The following is an 18,492-nucleotide window of genomic DNA, read 5'->3' on the forward strand; positions in this document are numbered from 1 at the left end:
GGGAACGTCTGTTTGACCACGCTCCATGTTGGAGTTGGATTACTCTTTCCAGAGCAGAGCCTTGCCAACTCTGATTTATTTGGTCCTGAAGGAAAGAACTGAGGCAGGTGTTCTAGGTGTGGGAGGATGCTCTGTGTCACCAGGGGTGTCTTTTGTCCCCGGGCATTCTGGTTCCATGAGCCCCCGCTATCCAGAGGGAGTGAACTTGTGCTCCGAGACCAGTGCGGTGGTGGGGGGGGGAGGGGTGGGAAGAGGTGCTCCAGTCGCACTCAATTTGCACATGGTGTGGGGGCGGGGGGGGGTGCGGTTTACCTCCCTGCTCAAAGACTTGCACCAGCATTGCTGCCATCAGGACATTGCGCCTTTCCCAAGTGTCACCTGTGCTATTCACATAAGAACTAGTTCTATGTCCTTGCTTGTGTCACCTTGATTTTGAGTTTATTGCTGTAGAGCTATATAAATAAGCTGTATTCCGCAAGCAGAATTCCGCTTCAGTTGTTATATTTTAGGTAAAAACAACAAACAGCAACAAAAAACTTCTATGTTGGCCATGGGGGATAGGTATCTTAGAACCTGATTTCCTGAAGAAGCAGCAGAGGGTGGCTTGGGTTTAGAAGCCTGCTACTGGCACTTGGGCCCTGTGGCCCCCTGGGCTGAGATTTGTCAGGTCTCTATGTTGGACTGTTGCCTACCCTCAGGGTTTTGAGAAGACCCCAGAACTCTGTGTGTTTATCTCTCAGGTCCCTTCTACTATTCAGGCCCATGCACATGTCAGGGGACCTTTCATAGTTTCTCTGGGAATAGTTGAGAAATTGTCACTTCTGACTCAAATAACATGGTTCTATGTCAGCTCCTGCAGCTTTGCCCTTCCTGGACTTTGCTGAATTTTCACACCAAGCCTGCCATGTTTCATGCTGACAAATAAAACCTTTCTTGGCCCTTTGAAATTGTGCTCTGCAAAGGCCCTCACAGCTTGGCAGTTGAAGAAAGCCTGAGTTCCGTTGGTCTGGCCAGATGGCCAAGGGGCTTTTTATCCCATGCCACAAAAGTGGCTGCTGCCATTCCACAGTCTGCTGTGGTGCTGAGAGCCTGGTTGCCTAGGATTAAAGGGGTGTGTGTGTGTGTGTGTGTGTGTGTGTGTGTGTGTGTGTTCCTCATAGCTGGGGTGGCCTTTTACTGTTTTCACAACACACCCTCCCACAAGCATGGCTGGGTATAGTGTGAGAAACACTGGATTCCAAGTTCGGGGCCATTAGCTTGCTCCGGGGCCCCAGTCTCACCAGGTTAACCTCTGGTTCCCCAGACCTCTTTCAGTCTCAGTTCTGCACTTCCTGGTTGACTCTAGCAGGTGGTGACCACTGCCACTTCCTTCACCTCTCAAATGCAGACAGACATATGAATGAGACCATGTTCCATTTGGCATTTCCTGTGCGTGTTTCTCTTGAGCATGTACAGTCATCCAGCCTCACATTTCTGTGTTGTCCTATAAAACGAAGGATAGGTGGTATCATATATACTGCTCCTGCAGCACCTGGCCCAGGGACTTAATAACTAACTGTTGAATTGTTCACTTCTACCAACTGTCCCCGGGTCTGCCCAGCTCCTTGGAGCTGGGAGGAACCAGGCTCAGCTCCAGCTTGTGACACCAGGACAGAATCCGAGAAGAAGCGAGGCCCAGTACCTCTGCTGTTTGCAGAAAAGGCAACATTGTGGAACAGCATGGGAGAGGAGCCACTTGCTGTCTCACAAGAAATCTGTGGGCTCGTTTTCTCCCAGAGCTAGGACGACGCAAGAGCCTTGAAGAATGACTCTGACAGTGGAACATCTGTCCACCTGTGTGTTTTTTTTAATAATGTATTTTATTGATTATGCCATAACAGTTGTCCCATTCCCCCCCTCATTCCCCTCCTCTCTGCACACCCACTCCCACCCACATCTCTCCCTTTAGTTCATGTCCATGTGTCATAAGTTCTTTAGATTCTATATTTCCCATACTATTCTTGCTCTCCCCATCTATTTTCTACCTACCATCTATGCTACTTACTTTCTGTACCTTCTCCCCCCTTCTCCTCCTCCCACTCCTCTGTTGCTAACCCTCCACATGATCTTCATTCCTATGGTTCATTCCTGATCTAGCTGTCCACTTAGTTTGCTTTTGTTTTAGGTGTGGTGGTTGTTAACTGTGAGTTTGCTGTCCTTTCACTGTTCATATTTTTATCTTCTTTTTCTTAAGTTCCTTTAACATTTCATATAATTAAGGGCTTGGTGAGGATGAACTCCTTGAACTTGACCTTATCTGAGAAGCACTTGACCTGCCCTTCCATCTAAATGAAAGCTTTGCTGGAAAGAACAATCTTGGATGTAGCTCCTTGCCTTTCATGACTTGGAATACTTCTTTCCAGCCCCTTCTTGCCTATAAGGTCTCTTTTGAGAAATCCGCTGACAGTCTGATGGGCACTCCTTTGTAGGTGACTGTCCCCTTATCTCTTGCTGCTTCTAGGATTCTCTCCTTCATTTTAATCTTGGGTAATGTAATTATGATGTGCCTTGGTGTGTTCCTCCTTGGGTCCACCTTCTTTGGGACTCTCTGAGCTTCCTGGATTTCCTGGAAGTCTATTTCCTATGCTGGATTGAGGAAGTTCTCATTATTTGTTTGAATAAGTTTTTCACTCATGGCTGTTCCTTTTTCCCTTCTGGTACCCCTATAATTCAGCTGTTGGAATGTTTAAAGATGTCCTGGAGGTTCCTAAGTCTCTCATATTTTTGAATTCTTGTTTCTGCATTTTGTTCTGGTTGAATGTTTCTTTCTTCCTTCTGGTCCACTCCATTGAGTTGAGTCCCAGTTTTCTTTCCGTCACTGTTGGTTCCCTGTGCACTTTCCTTCATTTCATTTAGTGTAGCCTTCATTTTTAATCTAATTTGTGACCAAAATCAACCAGTTCTGTGAGCATCCTGATCACCAGTGTTTTGAATTGTGTATTTGGTAAGTTGGCTATTTCTTGGTCACTTAAAAGTATTGGCTCTGGGGCTTTGATTTGTTCTTCTGTTTGAGTCATAATGAGGGGCGGAGCCTTAGGTGTTCACAGGTCCCTGGGTTGTGATGCTGTATGTGGGGGCGGGGTCAGAGAGGGAACCATGGCAAGTGCTCCACTCTCTCTTGGATGTTAGTCCCCTCTGCCGCTTCCCACAAATTGGTCCCTTCTGGTGCTGGTTCCCCGGGTGGGTAGGCTTGTGTATGTTCTAGTGTCCTGTGGATCTCCCCAACAAACTCCCCTGTGAGGCTAGGAGTCTCTCTTGACACCTTTTCAGTTGGAGCTTTTAGGCTTTACATTCCCAGCGCTGGAGCCCTGGGTTGTGCCCTCAGTCCTGCTGCCTGTTTTTGCCTAGTGTATCTGCAGGCAAGCGTGTGACCTTGGTCAGCCAACTGCCCTGTGCGCCTCACTGGGTCTGCTCATTTCCTCCCTGCTCCCAGGGTCTGCTAGCCCCACACCGCCTGCACTCCCCCACCGCTTTTTCCTGCTGTGACCCTCTCTACCGGCTGCAGACTCCGCCCCTCTTACTGGTCTGGTTGAATGGTTGTCGGACTTCGTGCAGTGCAATTTTCTGTCCTGGTTGTGTTTTTGTTTCTCCACCTGTGTCTTAAAGGAGGTCTAAGGCCCAGTAGAAAGAACACCATTTTCCCAGGTCTTTCATCCTATTAACTTGGGCCCTCCCCCTGGCCCCCTTGGCTCTGGGTCACCCTCCTGAGGTGGGCAGACCGCCATGCTGGCTCCCTCCAGTCCATCCTGAAGTTCTCTTTTCTCTTACCTGCAGCTTTCTGCTGTCTAGTTCTCCTGCTGCAGGGAGCTCATGGACACTGATGTCCATGAGTGATCATACTCCCTGGGGAGCCTTTAGTGGCAATGGGAAGAAGGACTTTTAATAAGTTCAGTGCTTTAAAAAGCGAGCGTGTATGATTCACATATATATCTAAATTCAGTGTGACACACACATAGAAAATACACAAATTGTAAGCATACAGCTTGATAAATGGTCATGAAGTGAATGTGTTGAAGAAGTAGAACAGCAGCAGTCCCCAAAGTCCCCTGGTGCCCTTTCACAACCTCTTCCTCCCTGGGAAATCTCCTGACCCCGCTGGAGGTGGAAGTGAGTTTTACCTGTTTTAGAACTTGATATAAACAGAAGTAGACACTTTTTCCCTCCACATTTGATGATGAGAGGCCTTGGCATACGTTTCACAGGGAAGTCGCTGGTTTCTTTGCTCCCCGATCCTCCAGGTGATGCCCCTGTGTGTTCACCCGTTCACCAGGAGGGGTCATGGGGAATTCCCGGTTTGGGCTCTTATGAGAAATGCTGCTGTGGACCCTCTTGTGACCGGCTTTGGTGTCCATGAGACTGATTTCTTTAGGTCTGTTTTTTTTTTTTTCTCTTTGGATCCATTTCGCCCCCTTCCCGCCTCAAGTTTGTTAATTGTGGTAAAATACACATGACATAGCAATTACAATCTTAACTATTTCTAAGCACACAGCCCAGTGGTATCACCTACATTTACTTTGTTGTGCAGCCATCATCACCTTCATCCCCATGACTCATTTCACCTTGTGAAACTGAGGCTCTGTCCCCATTAAACACTAACTCCTCATTCCCCTCTTCCCAGCCCCTGGCAGCCACCACTGTCTTTTCTGACTGTGATTTTGACTGCTCTAAGTTAGTTACTAGCTGCTAGCCTCGTTGAGTCCACTTTCATACCTGGGAGTGGGCGCTGGGGCCCTCTGGTGCCCGTGTGTGGAATCAGCAGGTTTTACAGTTCTGTGCAGTGATGGGACCAACGCGCACCCCCTCGGGCTGAGTGAGCATCTGAGTTCTGTTGGCTCTGCAGTCTCATCAGCACTGACTAGTATCGGGAGTGTGTTTGTTTGTTTATTTGCTTCTTTAATTTTTAGCCAGGGAGATCTCATTGTAGTCGTAATTTACTTTTCCCTGATGACCAAGGAGGTTCGGTACTTTTTGTTTGTAAATTGCCATTCATCTCTCTTCCTCTTTTTGGGAGGGACCTGGTGAAATCTTTCCCTATTTTTTATATTGGATTGGCTCTTTTCTTTCTCCCTGATTTGAAGGAGTTCTTTCTTACGTGATTTTTATTACATTTTGAATTCTTTGGAAATTGGCTGCTGCTATGGTGATTATGGAAATTAGCTTATGCGGGGGGAAATGGAATGCATTGGAAGGGTGGGGGTAGGTGTCCTCTGGAATCCGAGGGTGGATAATCAAGAAGTGGAAACGTCAAAGCAAAGATCCCATTCCGCTCTGGCCTCAGCATCATACTTCTGTGACCGTGTAAAGCCTGCTGCTGCCCACCGGGGGCCTCAAGAACCAAGTCCTGTGGTCCCTGAGTCCCACAGCCCAGTTCCACGGGGAGAGGATCTGGTTATTGGTCCAGCACAGTCAGGTGTGCACCTTGGCCAGCCACCTGGGTCTGGGTGGAGGGAGCTTCGGCTCTGGTAGCTGGGGCCCACCTCTTTGGGTGGTGGAAGCTATTTCCAGAAAAGGGGTATAATAAGCTGGGGAGGATTGCTTTCCCCCCCCCAAAAAAGGGGCTACAACAAATTGTAGGAACCCAGAGAACCAGAATCTTTGCTTAGTGTTCCTTCCTTGCTGGGGGCTGAGAGCTTTTGAAATCGTTAGCCTGTACTAAGTAGGCTTTCACACTGGAGAGAGTCTGGGAAGCAGACGCTTATCACATGGCTTTTCCCCTGTGCAGGGCTCCCTTTATCCTCAGGGCATCCTGACCTGCCCTCCTTCTTTCAATCTGCAGCCAGTGTACTTCACTGGGGCCTCCCGTGTTACAGATGGGGACACTGAGACCCACGGAGGTTATGGGTGCCCAGTCACTGGCCTGAGTGTGGCAGACAGAGAAGTGCTGTTGTGTGCGTATGTGTGACATCCGTGAGCAGGAGATGAGAGGTGGGTGTCACCCCCTCGGAGTCGTCTCTTCTCTCTGTTTGGGAACAAGCTCACAGGCTGTGGGGTTGTCGGCCTCCCATGTGGCGGGGGGTATTCTCGAGAGCCTAAAGATGCTTTCCTGAGATCTGTACTCTCTGGGGACCATGAGGTTCTGATGTCATGATGGTCGTGCCCAGCTGGAGCTTAGTGGCAGCCGATTTCATGGCTTTCAGGAAGCTGGATCCGGAAAACATCTGCTGTTACAGAATGAGAAAATTGCCAGCCAGTGGAGTCAGTGAGCTATTCCTGGCCTTCACAGATGCCGTCATGCCTTCCCTGCTCCCCCTCCACTGGCGAGGGAATGACGACTGGGGCAGCTGAGCAAAATCCACACCAGTGCCCCAGGTTTCGGGGCCAGCTGTGTATCTTAGGAGGGGGCGATGGAATTTGTCATTGGTAGTATCGTGGTTTACCTTGCAGGGATAATTATGGTATAAAATAAAAGATATGTATTTGCTCTTCATCCATTTTTGACACAGAGCTTCTAAAATCCTTGAAGTTCCCCAAATGATGAATGGTAAAAGTGAAACGGGTGTTTTTGATATTTATAACCCTTTTCCCTCATATCTGAGTTCATGTCAGTAAGACGGTTTTTGGAAAGCACCTGAGAATTGGGGCTGGTTGCCAGGGAAGCCAGCTGTGTGTGAGGGCTGGAGGCTGAGATGATCACCAAGGGCCAGTGATTTAGTCACTCATGCCTATGTAATGAGTTCCGTAAAACTCCAAAAGGCTTTGGAGAGCTCTCGGTTGGTGTGCACACTGAGATGCTGGAGGGTGGCACACCGAGAGGGAGCGCAGAAGCCGGCCTCCCGTCCTCATAGCTCTCCCCGTGGGTCTCTCGTCTGGCTGCTCCTGGGTTGTGTCCTTTTTGTAATAAACTGATACTCTGGAGGTGAACTGACTTCCTGCGTTCTGTGAGCCCCTCTCTCTAGCACATTAATGAACCTGAGGGGGAAGTCATGGGAACCTCCGATCTTCACATGCTGGTCAGAAGCATAGGCGACAGCCTGGGCTTGTGATTGGCATCTGAAGAGGGAGGGGCGGTCGCGTGGGACTTAACCTGTGGGGTCTGACACTATTGCGGCTCCATAGTGGCACAGTGGTATACAGCTAAATGTGTAGGCCGCCCAGTCGGCGTCTGCTGAGAATTTGACATTTACTTGCTGGCATTTGCATAGTTGAGAATACGGGCTCTTGGGTCAACATGGGTTTTCGGTGAGGATGCCACCTGTCACTGGTGTGGGGCTTGAGCTAGTTGCTATACCTCTCTGCCTGTTTTCTTTTTTTTTTAAAAAAGATTTTATTTATTTATCTTTAGAGAGGAAGGGAAGGAGAGAAGGGGAGAAACATCAATGTGTGGTTGCCTCTTGTGAGTCCCCTGCCGGGAACTGGCCTGCAACCCAGGCATGTGCCCTGACCGGGAATCGAACTGCTGTCGTGTGTTTTGCAGGCCTGCACTCAGTCCACTGAGGTATACCAGCCAGGGTGTTCTGCCTGTTTTCTTGACTGTCAAAAGTAATAACAGTATGATCCACCTTCTTTTTTAAGATTTTATTTATTTTTAGAGAGGGGGAGGGAGGGACGAGGAGAGGGAGGGAAGCATTGATGTGTGAGAGAAACAGTGCTCAGCTGTCTCTTGCATGCCCCCAGCCGACCTGGCCCACAACCCAGGCATGTGCTTTGACTCGGAATCCAGCTGGTGACCTTTTCGAGGGATGATGCTCAACACCCTGAGCCACACCAGTCAGGGCTGATCCACCTTTTACTTGTTGAGTTTTTATTGAGCTCCTGCTGTGTGCAGGCTGTGGTGACGGCCACTGGGGATATGAAGCAGTGAACAAATGTATGATCCCTGGTCTTGGAAGGGGGAGGACAGTGTGAACCAAGCAACAAATAAGAAGAAACAGCATATGCTGGCAAATTGCAGATGGCAAGTGAGGAGATTATGGGAGGCCTCAGCTTGGACTTGAAATGTGGGAACAGCCTGCTGGGCCAGAGGGATTGAGGTGGGCAGTGCAGAGCAGAATCACTAGTTTGCAGAGTTGTGAGTGGGGGCCTGGCCCTTAGGTTGAGGCGTGGTCACGTTTGCTGTTGGGAATTGCTTCAGTGTCAGGCCTCTGTATCAGATCAGGAGTGTGAGGCGGGAGGCCGGGCTACCTAGAACCTTGATGGGAAGGTCACCAAGTCAGGCACTTGGAGTCCATGTTCCCCAAGCAGGTGGCCCTCAGGAATCATGGGGGCATAGGCGTCCCTGAGACACATAGCCAGGCCCCACAGCTCGGGTGAGATGAGGGTCCCTTTCATCAGAGCTACATCGTCAAGCCCTAATTACTCCCAAGGCTCCACCTCCAAAGACCATCCCTTTGGGTGTAGGTTTCACCATGTGGGTTGGGGGTGGGGCGCAGAAACATGCATTCTGTAGCAGGGTCCCAAACTCTGGTCTCTTGATAAAGTTGTATTTTTTTAAAATATCTTTGTAGCAAAGAAGGATTCAGGCAATGCAGACGTTTTGGGGGGCAACGTGGAAGTCCCGTTTTACTCTTCCCAGCCCTCCGCCCAACTCCTTGGAGGATCCTGCGGGCAGCGTGGTGTGGGTCCTTCGCCACCCCTTCATGTGGTGGAATCCATCTGTGCTCTGCACGCAGACCAGTGCTTGGCTTTTTCACTCTGATTCCCTGGAGATCTTCGCACATCCTGGTGCCCTCAGGAGGGTCAGTTAATTTAGATAATTTAAATGTCTTCATTTTTCTGTGGTGAGTGATGGCCATCAAACACGTGTGCTCTACACATGTTTGAATGGAACGGACAAACAAAAGGGAAACCCAGAGTCTTTTTGGCTTGGTCTGTGGCCTGAAGGGACAGCATGTGCCCGTATCCACTAGATATTACTGAGACAGCCACTAGCTGATGGCCTTGTGGCTTTGGTTTTTCTTATTTTATTTTTAGAGGGGAAGGGAGAGAGAAAGAGAGGGAGAGAAACATCAGTGTGTAGTTGCCTCTTGCTCATCCCCCACTGGGGACCTGGCCTGCAACCTAGGCATGTGCCCTGACTAGGAATCGAACCAGTGACCCTGTGGTTTACAGGCTGGCATTCAATCCACTGAGCCACACCAGCCAAAGTGTGGCTTTGATTTTTGTCATCTCTAGAAGGTGATGAAATGTGTGTCCTTCTGCACTTGGTGTCTAAAGGCAAATGGGGCCCGTGTATAGGAATGCTGGTGGCCTTCTGGGAAGGCACTCAGTCTTTTTTTGGTGGTTATTTACCTCTTGTCCTCCAGGTCACCTGGGCACCAATAAGTAGGGCAGAGTCAGAATCCCTTGGGCAGAGAGGAGGTGAACCATCTGAGCTCCAGTGCCCCTTGACTGGTGACAAGAAGCAGGGGACAAGGGCGTGGATTTGTTTTAGCTGCCATGTTTGAGGATGGCTGTGTTGAGGCTCTGAGGTTGTGGCCTCCCGGAGATTGCCTCATTGCTGGGCTGAAATCGTGGCCTCTGGCAGGCCCTGCAAGTGTGGCCACAGAAGGATTTCTGATGCCAGGAAGCCTTTGCATGTAGATCACTGTGTGTGAACAGCCACCCTTTGTGACCAGAGATGACACCACGATTATTGATTGCCATCGCTGTCCTGGTGCTGCGGGAGGGGAGGCGCCCTGTGAGGGGCTGAGACACACAATGAGCTTGGAGTCAGCAGGTTTGAGCCCAGCTCCACCATCACCAGCCTGGTGACGTCTGAGTCTAATTTCCCCCACGGGAAGTGGGGGCAGGATCTGCCCCACCTCGATGAGTTGTAGGAAAATTGGGCTGCGGCATTGCCTTGGGGGCGTGGAGGAGGAGCTGGTAGCGTGGTGGTGGCCTCTGCTCTCATTTCATCCTTGTGTCTTCCTTCTGTTTCTCTCCTCAGTCGCCTCTTCTTCCCCCTTTCTCCCTCTTCATAGCTCTGCCTGCTCTTTTTGGTTCCGAAGTGTGCACACGCACAGACACATACAGTGTGCACGCAGCACACACCATACACACGTGCATGCAGACGTGCCCCTAAGCACAACACAAGTACACCCGTGTACCCACACATGCGCACACCCATGCACACTTCGGGGCTGTTATCAGTTCCATTTGATGGACCCATTTCTCCTAAAGTTCCTTTTCAAAAAATGTGAGCAATTCAAAAACATAGGAAAGTATAGAGAATGACATAGGGAACGCCCTCCATTCAGGATTCACAGTTGACATTCTCCACGTTGCTGTCTCTCTCCCTCACATTTCTCCTGCCGCTCCTTGGACCCAGGCACTTCCTTCTCTGTCCAGTTCATGCTCCTCTGTGTGGAGGTGCCCCACGTCTGAGCTGTGGGGCTGCTTTATGAGCTGTTTTCAAAACTTGTCTGCGTGAGTCCTGTTGCCTTGTGGTCCCATCTTGTCATTGCCACAGTGACTTATCTCGCCACTATTTGTCAATTTCCTTGTTGAGGAACATGTAGGTGGTTGCTACTTTTTATGCTTGAGAGTCTTTTATCAATCACCATATTGTATGTCTCTGCAACCAAAATATGTACATAAATTGAAATGAGAATTTTTCTCCGAGTTTGTGGGCATTACAAATACTCAATGAATGAAAGCAACACAAATATTACAGTTTTTATAAATAACAAGCATCAGTGCTAGAAAGCACTGGACGTGTATCTCTTAAATAGATGGGTTCCGTCCCTGTGCTCCCCTCCCCCACCAGTGAGTTCGTGTAGTCGTAGTTGAATATAACCTGTTGCTGGAATGAGACAGGTCAGTGTCAGGTCTAGTTCTGTGTTTCACTTCAGGTTGAGAAACTGTTCACGTAAATCAGTAGATGGGAATGACCATGGGTGTGATAGAGCAGTAGCTTCAAATTCCAACTTACGTGCCAACAAATATGAGGATCACATACAGATCCAATACCCCCAAAGTAGTTGATGATTTACAAGGTGACAACGTGGTCAAGTCCCTCCAGTTTCTAATAACAGCTTTACTGAGCTAAAGTTCACACACTGTTAAAGTCACCCTTTTGAAATGCACAGTTCACTGATTTTCCCAGAACATGGTCCATTTTATGATATTATAGCCACTGTTGTTACACATATCCTTGTCCCATCTTCAGTCTTTTAAAAGTAACTTTCCTGTTTTATTTTTTATTTTTATTTTATTTTTTTTAAAGATTTTATTTATTTATATTTATCTTTAGAGGGGAAGGGAAGGAGAGAGGGAGAGAAACATCAATATATGGTTGCCTTTCGTGCGTCCCCTGCTGGGAACTGGCCTGCAGGGAACCTGCCTGCAACCCTGGCATGTGCCCTGACTGGGAATCGAACCGCGATTGTCTGGTTCGCAGGCCCGTGCTCAATCCACTGAGCTACACCAGCCAGGGCAACTTTCCTGTTTTAAAGTAATATAGGTTAGTTGTAAAAATGCATAAAATAGAGTTAAAGTAAAAAAAAGTAATACTCATCCATTGCCTGTTAATCCAGAGCTTATATTTTGTAGCATTTACACCTCTGAAGTTATTAAAATTTAAAACTGCACCAAGCCCTGGCTGGTGTGGCTCAGTGGATTGAGTGCTGGCCTGCAAACCAAGGGGTCATTGGTTCAATTCCCACTCAGGGCACATGCCTGGGTTGTGGCCCAGGTCCCCAGTGAGAGGCAACCACACAGTGATGGTTCCCTCCCATTCTTTCTCCTTCCCTTCCTCTCTAAAAATAAAGTCTTAAAAAATTTGTAAAAAAAAACTGCACCAAGATGCGGGGGCCTCCTGTGTATAGTCCATCAGGTCATGGAAAGTGCTCCGGAGAAGAATAAAGCAGAGAAGGGGAATGGGGGAGGTTGGGCAGCAAGCAGGGTGAAGGAGTGGAAGGTGTACATTTAGCATGGAATGATCAGAAAGGCCTCGCTGGGAAGGAAAGATGAGGGAAAGGGCCAGGGCAGAACTCTTGGGGAAGAACATAAGCAGATGAAGCAGCAAGTGCAAGGGCCCTGGGGTATGAATGGGTTAGCAGGTCTGCATTGTACAGGGCCTTGCAGTCCATGAGGAAGAGTTTAGCACTTACTGCAGTGTGGTCAGGAGGTCATCACAAGTTTCTGAGCTGTGGAATACGGGGAGTAGACTTTAGGGCTCAGCGAGAGCAGGGAGACTGGTGGGATGGGTTACAGTAACTGAGACACAGGAGGAGATGCTGGTGGCTTTGACCAGGGTGGTGGCCCTAGAAACATGTTAAGAGTCAGGAGCCCAAGAGGGAAAAGGAGTAAAGTCCCTTGTGTTAATTATTTCTTACTGAATAACAAATTGAAATTTTAGCTGTTTATAACAGTAAATGCTTATTATCTCACAGTTTCTGTGAGTCTGGAATTTGGGAGTGACTTAGCTGGTGGTTTTGGCTCAAGGTCTCTCATGAGTTTGCAGTCAAGCTGTGTGCTGGGCTGCAGGATCTGCTTCTCGGGTGGCTTTCTCGTGTGGCTGCAAGTTATTGCTGGCTGGTGGCTGAAGGAGTCGGTGTCTTGCCACGTGGACCTCTCCATGGGGCAGGTTGAGTGTCCTTACAGCGTGGAGGCTGGCTTCTCCCAGAGCCTGGGAAGTCCCGCTTCATCTTTTCCACAGTGTCCTGCTGGTTACACAGGTCAGCCCTGGTCAGTGTAGGAAGAGTCTACAGAGGAGGTGAGAACCATGGGGGCCTTTTTGGAGGAGGTCGGCCCTCATCCATTTTTTGCCTATGGAGGGGGAACTCTGGGAACTAGTGGGACATAACATAGTTGGACCTTTAATGTCCCAGGATATGACGTGGGATGAGTTTGGAGCAGGAGCCTCAAGGCCGGGGACCTGCCTCCCACCTGGAAGGCCTTGCAGGGACAGCCTGGCTTCCGTGCTTGATTCTGCCTTTTTCTGAGCCTTCTCTCCAGATGATGAGTTCCAGCCTCAGGACTCTCAGGGTGGGGTGGGGGTGGGGAGTCAGATATGAATGGAATAATAACTCAGACTTGGAGCTTGGATTTGGGCTGAGGGGAGCTGACTTAGTCTCGGGTCAGGGAATGTGTATTAGTCTGCTAAGTCTTAACATAAGCAGCAGAAACCAGGTGGCTTAAAACAACAGACTTTATTCTGATAGTTACAGACGCTGGAAGTCCAAAACCAAGGTGTTGACAGGGCTGGTTCTTCCTAAAGGCTCTAGGGAGGACCCTTCCTCGCTTCCAGATTCTGGTGGCTCTGGGCGTTCCTTGGCGTGTAACCATGTCACTGCAGTCTCTGCCTCCATCTTCACACTGCCTCCTCCTCTCTCCGTGTGCCTCTGTCCAAATCTTCCACTTTCTCTAATGAAGAATGGTAACTAGATTCAGAGTGTACCCCACTGTAGTCTGACCTTCCCTTGTTTACATTGGTAAAGACCCTGTTTTTGAATAAGGTCACATGCACCTTTACCAGGGTTTAGGTCTGGAACATATGCTTGTGGGAAACACAACTCAACTTGCTAGGGAAGGAAGCGATGTTGGAGCTGAGTGCTAGATGCGTGCCTGAGCAGCGGGAGAGGTCCTGGAGCGGGGCGGGTGTTGGGGTGGATGCAGAGGTGGGCGGGCTGGGGCCTGCCCTGCAAGTGGGAGGCGTGGCCCATGATGGCGCTTTCCTCAGGGTTGAGCCTCTTCAGCCATCCGATGCTCCCACTGGATTGTGGTAAGTCTTAATCTACAGCTGTGTTTTGTTTTGTTTTTTAACCAGGAAACTATTTCGCTTCACACTTTTTCATGGGAGGTGAGAAATTCGACACCCCCCACCCTGAAGGTTACCTTTTCGGAGAAAACATGGATCTGAACTTCCTGGGCAATCGCCCAGTCCAGGTGGGTCTTGTGGGGCTGGGCGTGTGGGCAGTGGAGGCAACGAGACCTCGGCCTTCAGCCATCCGTGTCCCGGCTACAAGGACAGGTGGGCACTGAGTTACCCCAAACCGGGCAGAGCTGCCAGCCAGATGTGTGCCCATGATGTGTGCATGCAGCATGTCCTGGTGGTGCCCCGTTAGAGGACGGGGGACCTAGGGTGGGTCGCTGGGGGCAGAGCACCTGCTATGGAACCCGGTGCATCCATGCTCTGGGCTTGCGGAAGGTTATGGCTTTGATCCCAGGCCTCGTGGACAACTTATTTTGAAAAGAAGAAAAAGAACATCCGTGTTCCATGGAACAGTGAACAAGAGATATGATCCGAAGGAGAAATGCAAATGGCTGGTGAACAGTTTTTATGAGCACCTTATCAGTCACCAGAGAAGTACATGTTCACGTGTTGCATTCCATTTGTTCAGTGCACATTTGGCACTTACTGTGTTCCAGGGGACAGAGGACAGACCCTGCCTGCTTCTTAGCACAGCATGCAGACAGTAAAGAGGACAGTTGACAAATGGAGACTGAAAAGAGAGAGAGGGACAGGAGAGGGCCCCTTTGGGGGGACGCTGAGTGGGAATTCAGTCCCCAGTGTGAGTGAGAGGCCAGGCTGGAGGTCCTCTCTCTCAGAGGCCCTGGGCCCCATTCCCTGAGGCTGTCGACTCTTGGTGTTTCCCTGGCCTAGGGTGTGAGGTCCCCTGGACCAGGGAGGGTTCTCTAGGCTGTTTCAACCATCGAGCAGCTAGTTGACACCCAATCTTGATCCTAATGGATGAGAGGCTAGAGACTAGGGCCCAGAGGGCTGGCCTCCACCACCCTCCCAAGTCCATGAGAATGAGAACAGAATCTTGCCGTCCACATCTTTGAAGCCTGAGCTTTGACCCAGGGCCTGGCTCATATAGGCCTCCTATAAATCTTTTTTTTTTTTTTTAACTTCAAGACCACCATAGATTCACCTGCAGTTGTAAGAAATTATACAAAGAGCCCTGGCTGGTGTGGCTCAGTGGATTGAGCGTCAGCCTGCAACCACAGGGTCACGGGTTCAATTCCCATTCAGGGCACATACCTAGGTTTCAGGCCAGGTCCCCAGTAGGGGGCGCATGGGAGGCAGCCACACACTGATGTTTCTCTCCTTTTCTTTCTCCCTCTTTCTAAAATAAATAAGTAAAATCTTTTTAAAAAGAAAAGAAATAATGCAGAGAGATCCCGTGTGCCCTTTCCCTGGTTTTCCCTGGTGATGGTGCCACATAAAACTCCATTGTGTTCTCACAAGCAGGAATTGATACTGATGCATCCACGTGTTCCATATGCCGCCAGTTTTACATCATTTTCTGTACGTGCACATGACCCTCCCTGTATCTTTTGACCATCGACCTAGAATGGAAAGGTTGCCGGGTTCAGGGCAGTGGTGGGACGTCGAGTCCCCCCTTCTGGGAATGAGGCTCGAGAGCCCCAACCTTGATTCCCCCCCAGATCCCTCAGGCCAGGTCACATGCACTGAGAGTCCTTCCTGGAACAGAGGGACCATGGCCACGTGACCGGAACCCTTCAGGGTGTTCTGGTTCCAGGCTGCCTTGTGCTGGCCATGTTGCCTGCAGTTTACTTTGATGTGAATGGGGATAATGTCATCCAGTGCTCGGCATGAGGGCCCTGGAGCACCTGGCGGGGGCAGGGCTTGGACTGTCCCTGTTTTTTGCCCTCCGCCATGTGGGGGAGTCATCTGGGATTGCATTGGGTTTTTCCCTCCTAGTTTCCTTATGTCACTCCTGCCCCCCACGAGCCGGTGAAGACGCTGAGGAGCCTGGTGAACATTCGAAAAGACTCACTCCGGCTCGTAAGGTAACCCTGGACCCCACCGCATTCTTTAAAGTAGTGGCTCTCACCTGGTGACTTGTACTCCATTGATGCTGGGCTGTATCTGGAGACCTTTTTGGTTGTCACAGCTACCACTGGAGGTGGTAGTGTCCCTGGTATCTAGCAGGCAGACACCAGGGAGGTTGCTGGGCGCCCCACAGTGCACAGGATGCCCCCACAAGAATGATGCAGGTCTGACTGTCACGGTTGAGAAACTACTGAGGCTTCTGGGGCCATCTCTAAACCAAGAGAATTTATCTCTTTTCCTGGGGTAGGAGAACCCTGCATTGTTGAGCCTTATTGTCCAAACAGGGAGTGGGTCTCCATGTTTCTGGAAGGGTGTGATGCGGCCAGGCAGCCAACTCAGGGGCCGCTCAGGGGATGGTGTGCACTGTGCAAGGTGGGCGTGCCCCCTGACCTACTGCCTGTTCCTCTGGCTCCCTGGCAGGTACAAAGATGGTGCCGACAGCCCCACCGAGGACAACGAGAAGCCCCGTGTTCTCTACAGCCTGGAGTTCACCTTCGATGCTGATGCTCGGGTGGCCATCACCATCTACTGCCAGGCGGTGGAGGAATTTCTAAATGGGATGGCTGTGTGAGTCCCCGTGGTGCAGGCTAGGCCCAGGGTGGCAGGCGGGGCCCCAGTAGCTGTGCATTTGCCTGAGTTATATATTTGAGCTTTCAGAGACTTTATTTGAAATGAGGGTCATTTGGCCCCCAAAAGTTCGAAATCTGCAACTTTGGCTACAGGCCTGCCTGCAGTCTGTGGGGCCAGACCCGGGTGAGAGGGAAGAAATGCCCTGTCTCCGTCCTGTGGGAGAAACCACTTGGAGGCCAGATTCGATCTGAGGATGGAGTAGTGGTGGAAAGCTGTGGCCTTGAGTCTTTTTGCACACGAGCAACTCACAGAGCCAGTTTCTCAGGCCAGACATGCCAAGGTCCTTGAGAGTACCCTTTGTCCTGGAGAGAGACAGACAGAAGCCCAAGGGAGAGCAAGTGTGGGGTGGGGTGGAGGGGGGAGGGCAAGAGTTGTGTGTTGGATTCCTCAGTGGGGAGATGAGCACGTGTGTTGGGATTGGAAATGTATGTACTCTTTGATCCAGCTGTTCCTTATCTGGAATTCATTTTGGGGATGTAGTTGCATGTGTGGCTAAGAGGTATGCAGAAGAGGGTCCTGGAAGCACTGTTGGAAAAGCAAAGATACTGGAGACACCCGGTGTCCACCACAGGGGCCTGACTGAGTCCGAGTCAGACTGCCGTGGGACCAGTGCTGTGTTCAGAGGACGCAGCATCTCTACATGTGGTGGCTGCGGGACAGCTCGGGTGTCTGAGTAATAAAGGAGCAGAGCATAGGCAGCTGCTCTGGAAATATTAAAGAAGAGACACATGTATACAGGTGTAAATGTGCCTCAGCTTCCCCAGGAGTGATACTTGGGTTGTGGCTGGACAGAGAAGCAGCAGGTGGCTGGGAGCAAACAGGAAGGTGCAGGGGTGGTGGGGAGGGCACTTGGTACTGTGTACATTTTTGTACCACGTTTCTTCAGAAAAGTCAACAAACCGTAAAAAAAGCCATATCTTAAAAGGTAGCCAGGTTATCTGGTAGGTGTGGGCTCTGGAAGACTCATAAAACCAGGCTGGACCTAGGCAGAGCTGGCGGTGAGCAAAATGAGGCCTGGGAGGTTCTCCGGGTGTGAGAGGCTGGCTTCCTGCCCCACCAGAGAAGGGCTGGGACTTGGAGGGTGGGACCTGCAAGTCAGGTTTCTACTAGGTGCCCAAAAGACCAGCGCCTGCCAGCCCCTGCCTCAGTGGTCCTACGACAGTGGGGTTGCCCTGAGGTTGGGATACAGCAGAGCGTTTTCTCCTGGCAGAGTCTCACCATCCTTTCTCTCGGCTACCCCTTCAGGTACAGCCCCAAAAGCCCTGCCCTGCAGTCTGAGACCGTCCACTATAAGAGGGGGGTGAGCCAGCAGTTCTCCCTGCCCTCCTTCAAGATTGACTTCTCAGAGTGGAAGGACGATGAGGTAACCTCCTGGCTGGACCCCCTTTTCCCCCGGCTCCTTGCCTGAATTTCCTCCTCTTTGTGGTGGCAAGCACAGTGGGCTCTGTTTGCTTAGATTCTTCACACGGCTGATAAGCTACAGGAGTGGCTGCCGACCAAGGGGTGTGTGCTCATTTGCGCATGCGCCGCACTGTGGAATGCGGTTCAGTCCAAGTGTTGGGCTGGACTGGGTGACTGAGGTGAGACGGCAGCAGCCGAGGCCCTGGTGCCCAGCTTTGGTGCAGCTACAGTCTCAGGACCATGAGACTGCGGCATGGCAGGGTCCCTTCCACCTAGTGGTTCCATAGCTAGGGACAGTAATTTATGGGATGTGAAGGGCGTTCATCCAGCTCTGTCTGTAATAGTGAACATTGGAAACAACCTACACGTCCATCACTGGTGTTATGGGACCCACCCATGTATATAATGTGGGCACCCTGTTTCGCATTTATTATGGGATGCCATGCAGCTTTAAAGTGTGTGAAAGACTTCTTTGTGTACTGTGCTGACTGACGTGGAAAGCCCCTTCTGGGCTCGGAGAAGAGCAGGTTGCAAACGAACGCAGTATGATCGCATGTGTGTGGCAGACAGGACAGTGCACAAAACCATTTCCGCAGGTACGATGTGTGTATATAACCTTGAGGGAAAACCAGAAAAGATACTCATCAAGCTGAACACAGGGTGTTTCTGCAGAGGGCTGTGGTGTGAGGAAGAGAGTTGTA

The 18,492-nt window shown here is 50.4% G+C and overlaps 1 protein-coding gene across 6 annotated transcripts in view; it reads left to right on the plus strand.

The window, feature by feature from the left end:
* The window catches only part of MGRN1 (mahogunin ring finger 1), a 49,098-nt gene that overhangs the window by 6,695 nt on the left and 23,911 nt on the right, over positions 1–18,492 (plus strand). For all 6 annotated transcript variants that reach the window (XM_037137983.2, XM_037137981.2, XM_037137980.2 and 3 more), the window contains exons 2-5: positions 13,727–13,845; positions 15,629–15,717; positions 16,181–16,327; positions 17,636–17,753. In XM_037137983.2, the coding sequence (XP_036993878.2) occupies positions 13,727–13,845; positions 15,629–15,717; positions 16,181–16,327; positions 17,636–17,753 (473 nt within the window). The remainder of the gene's footprint in view (positions 1–13,726; positions 13,846–15,628; positions 15,718–16,180; positions 16,328–17,635; positions 17,754–18,492) is intronic.

The sequence above is a fragment of the Artibeus jamaicensis genome, unplaced genomic scaffold (genome assembly GCF_021234435.1).
Source record: "Artibeus jamaicensis isolate MK-2021 breed Jamaican fruit bat unplaced genomic scaffold, CSHL_Jam_final contig_700, whole genome shotgun sequence".
Classification (NCBI taxonomy): Eukaryota; Metazoa; Chordata; class Mammalia; order Chiroptera; family Phyllostomidae; genus Artibeus; species Artibeus jamaicensis.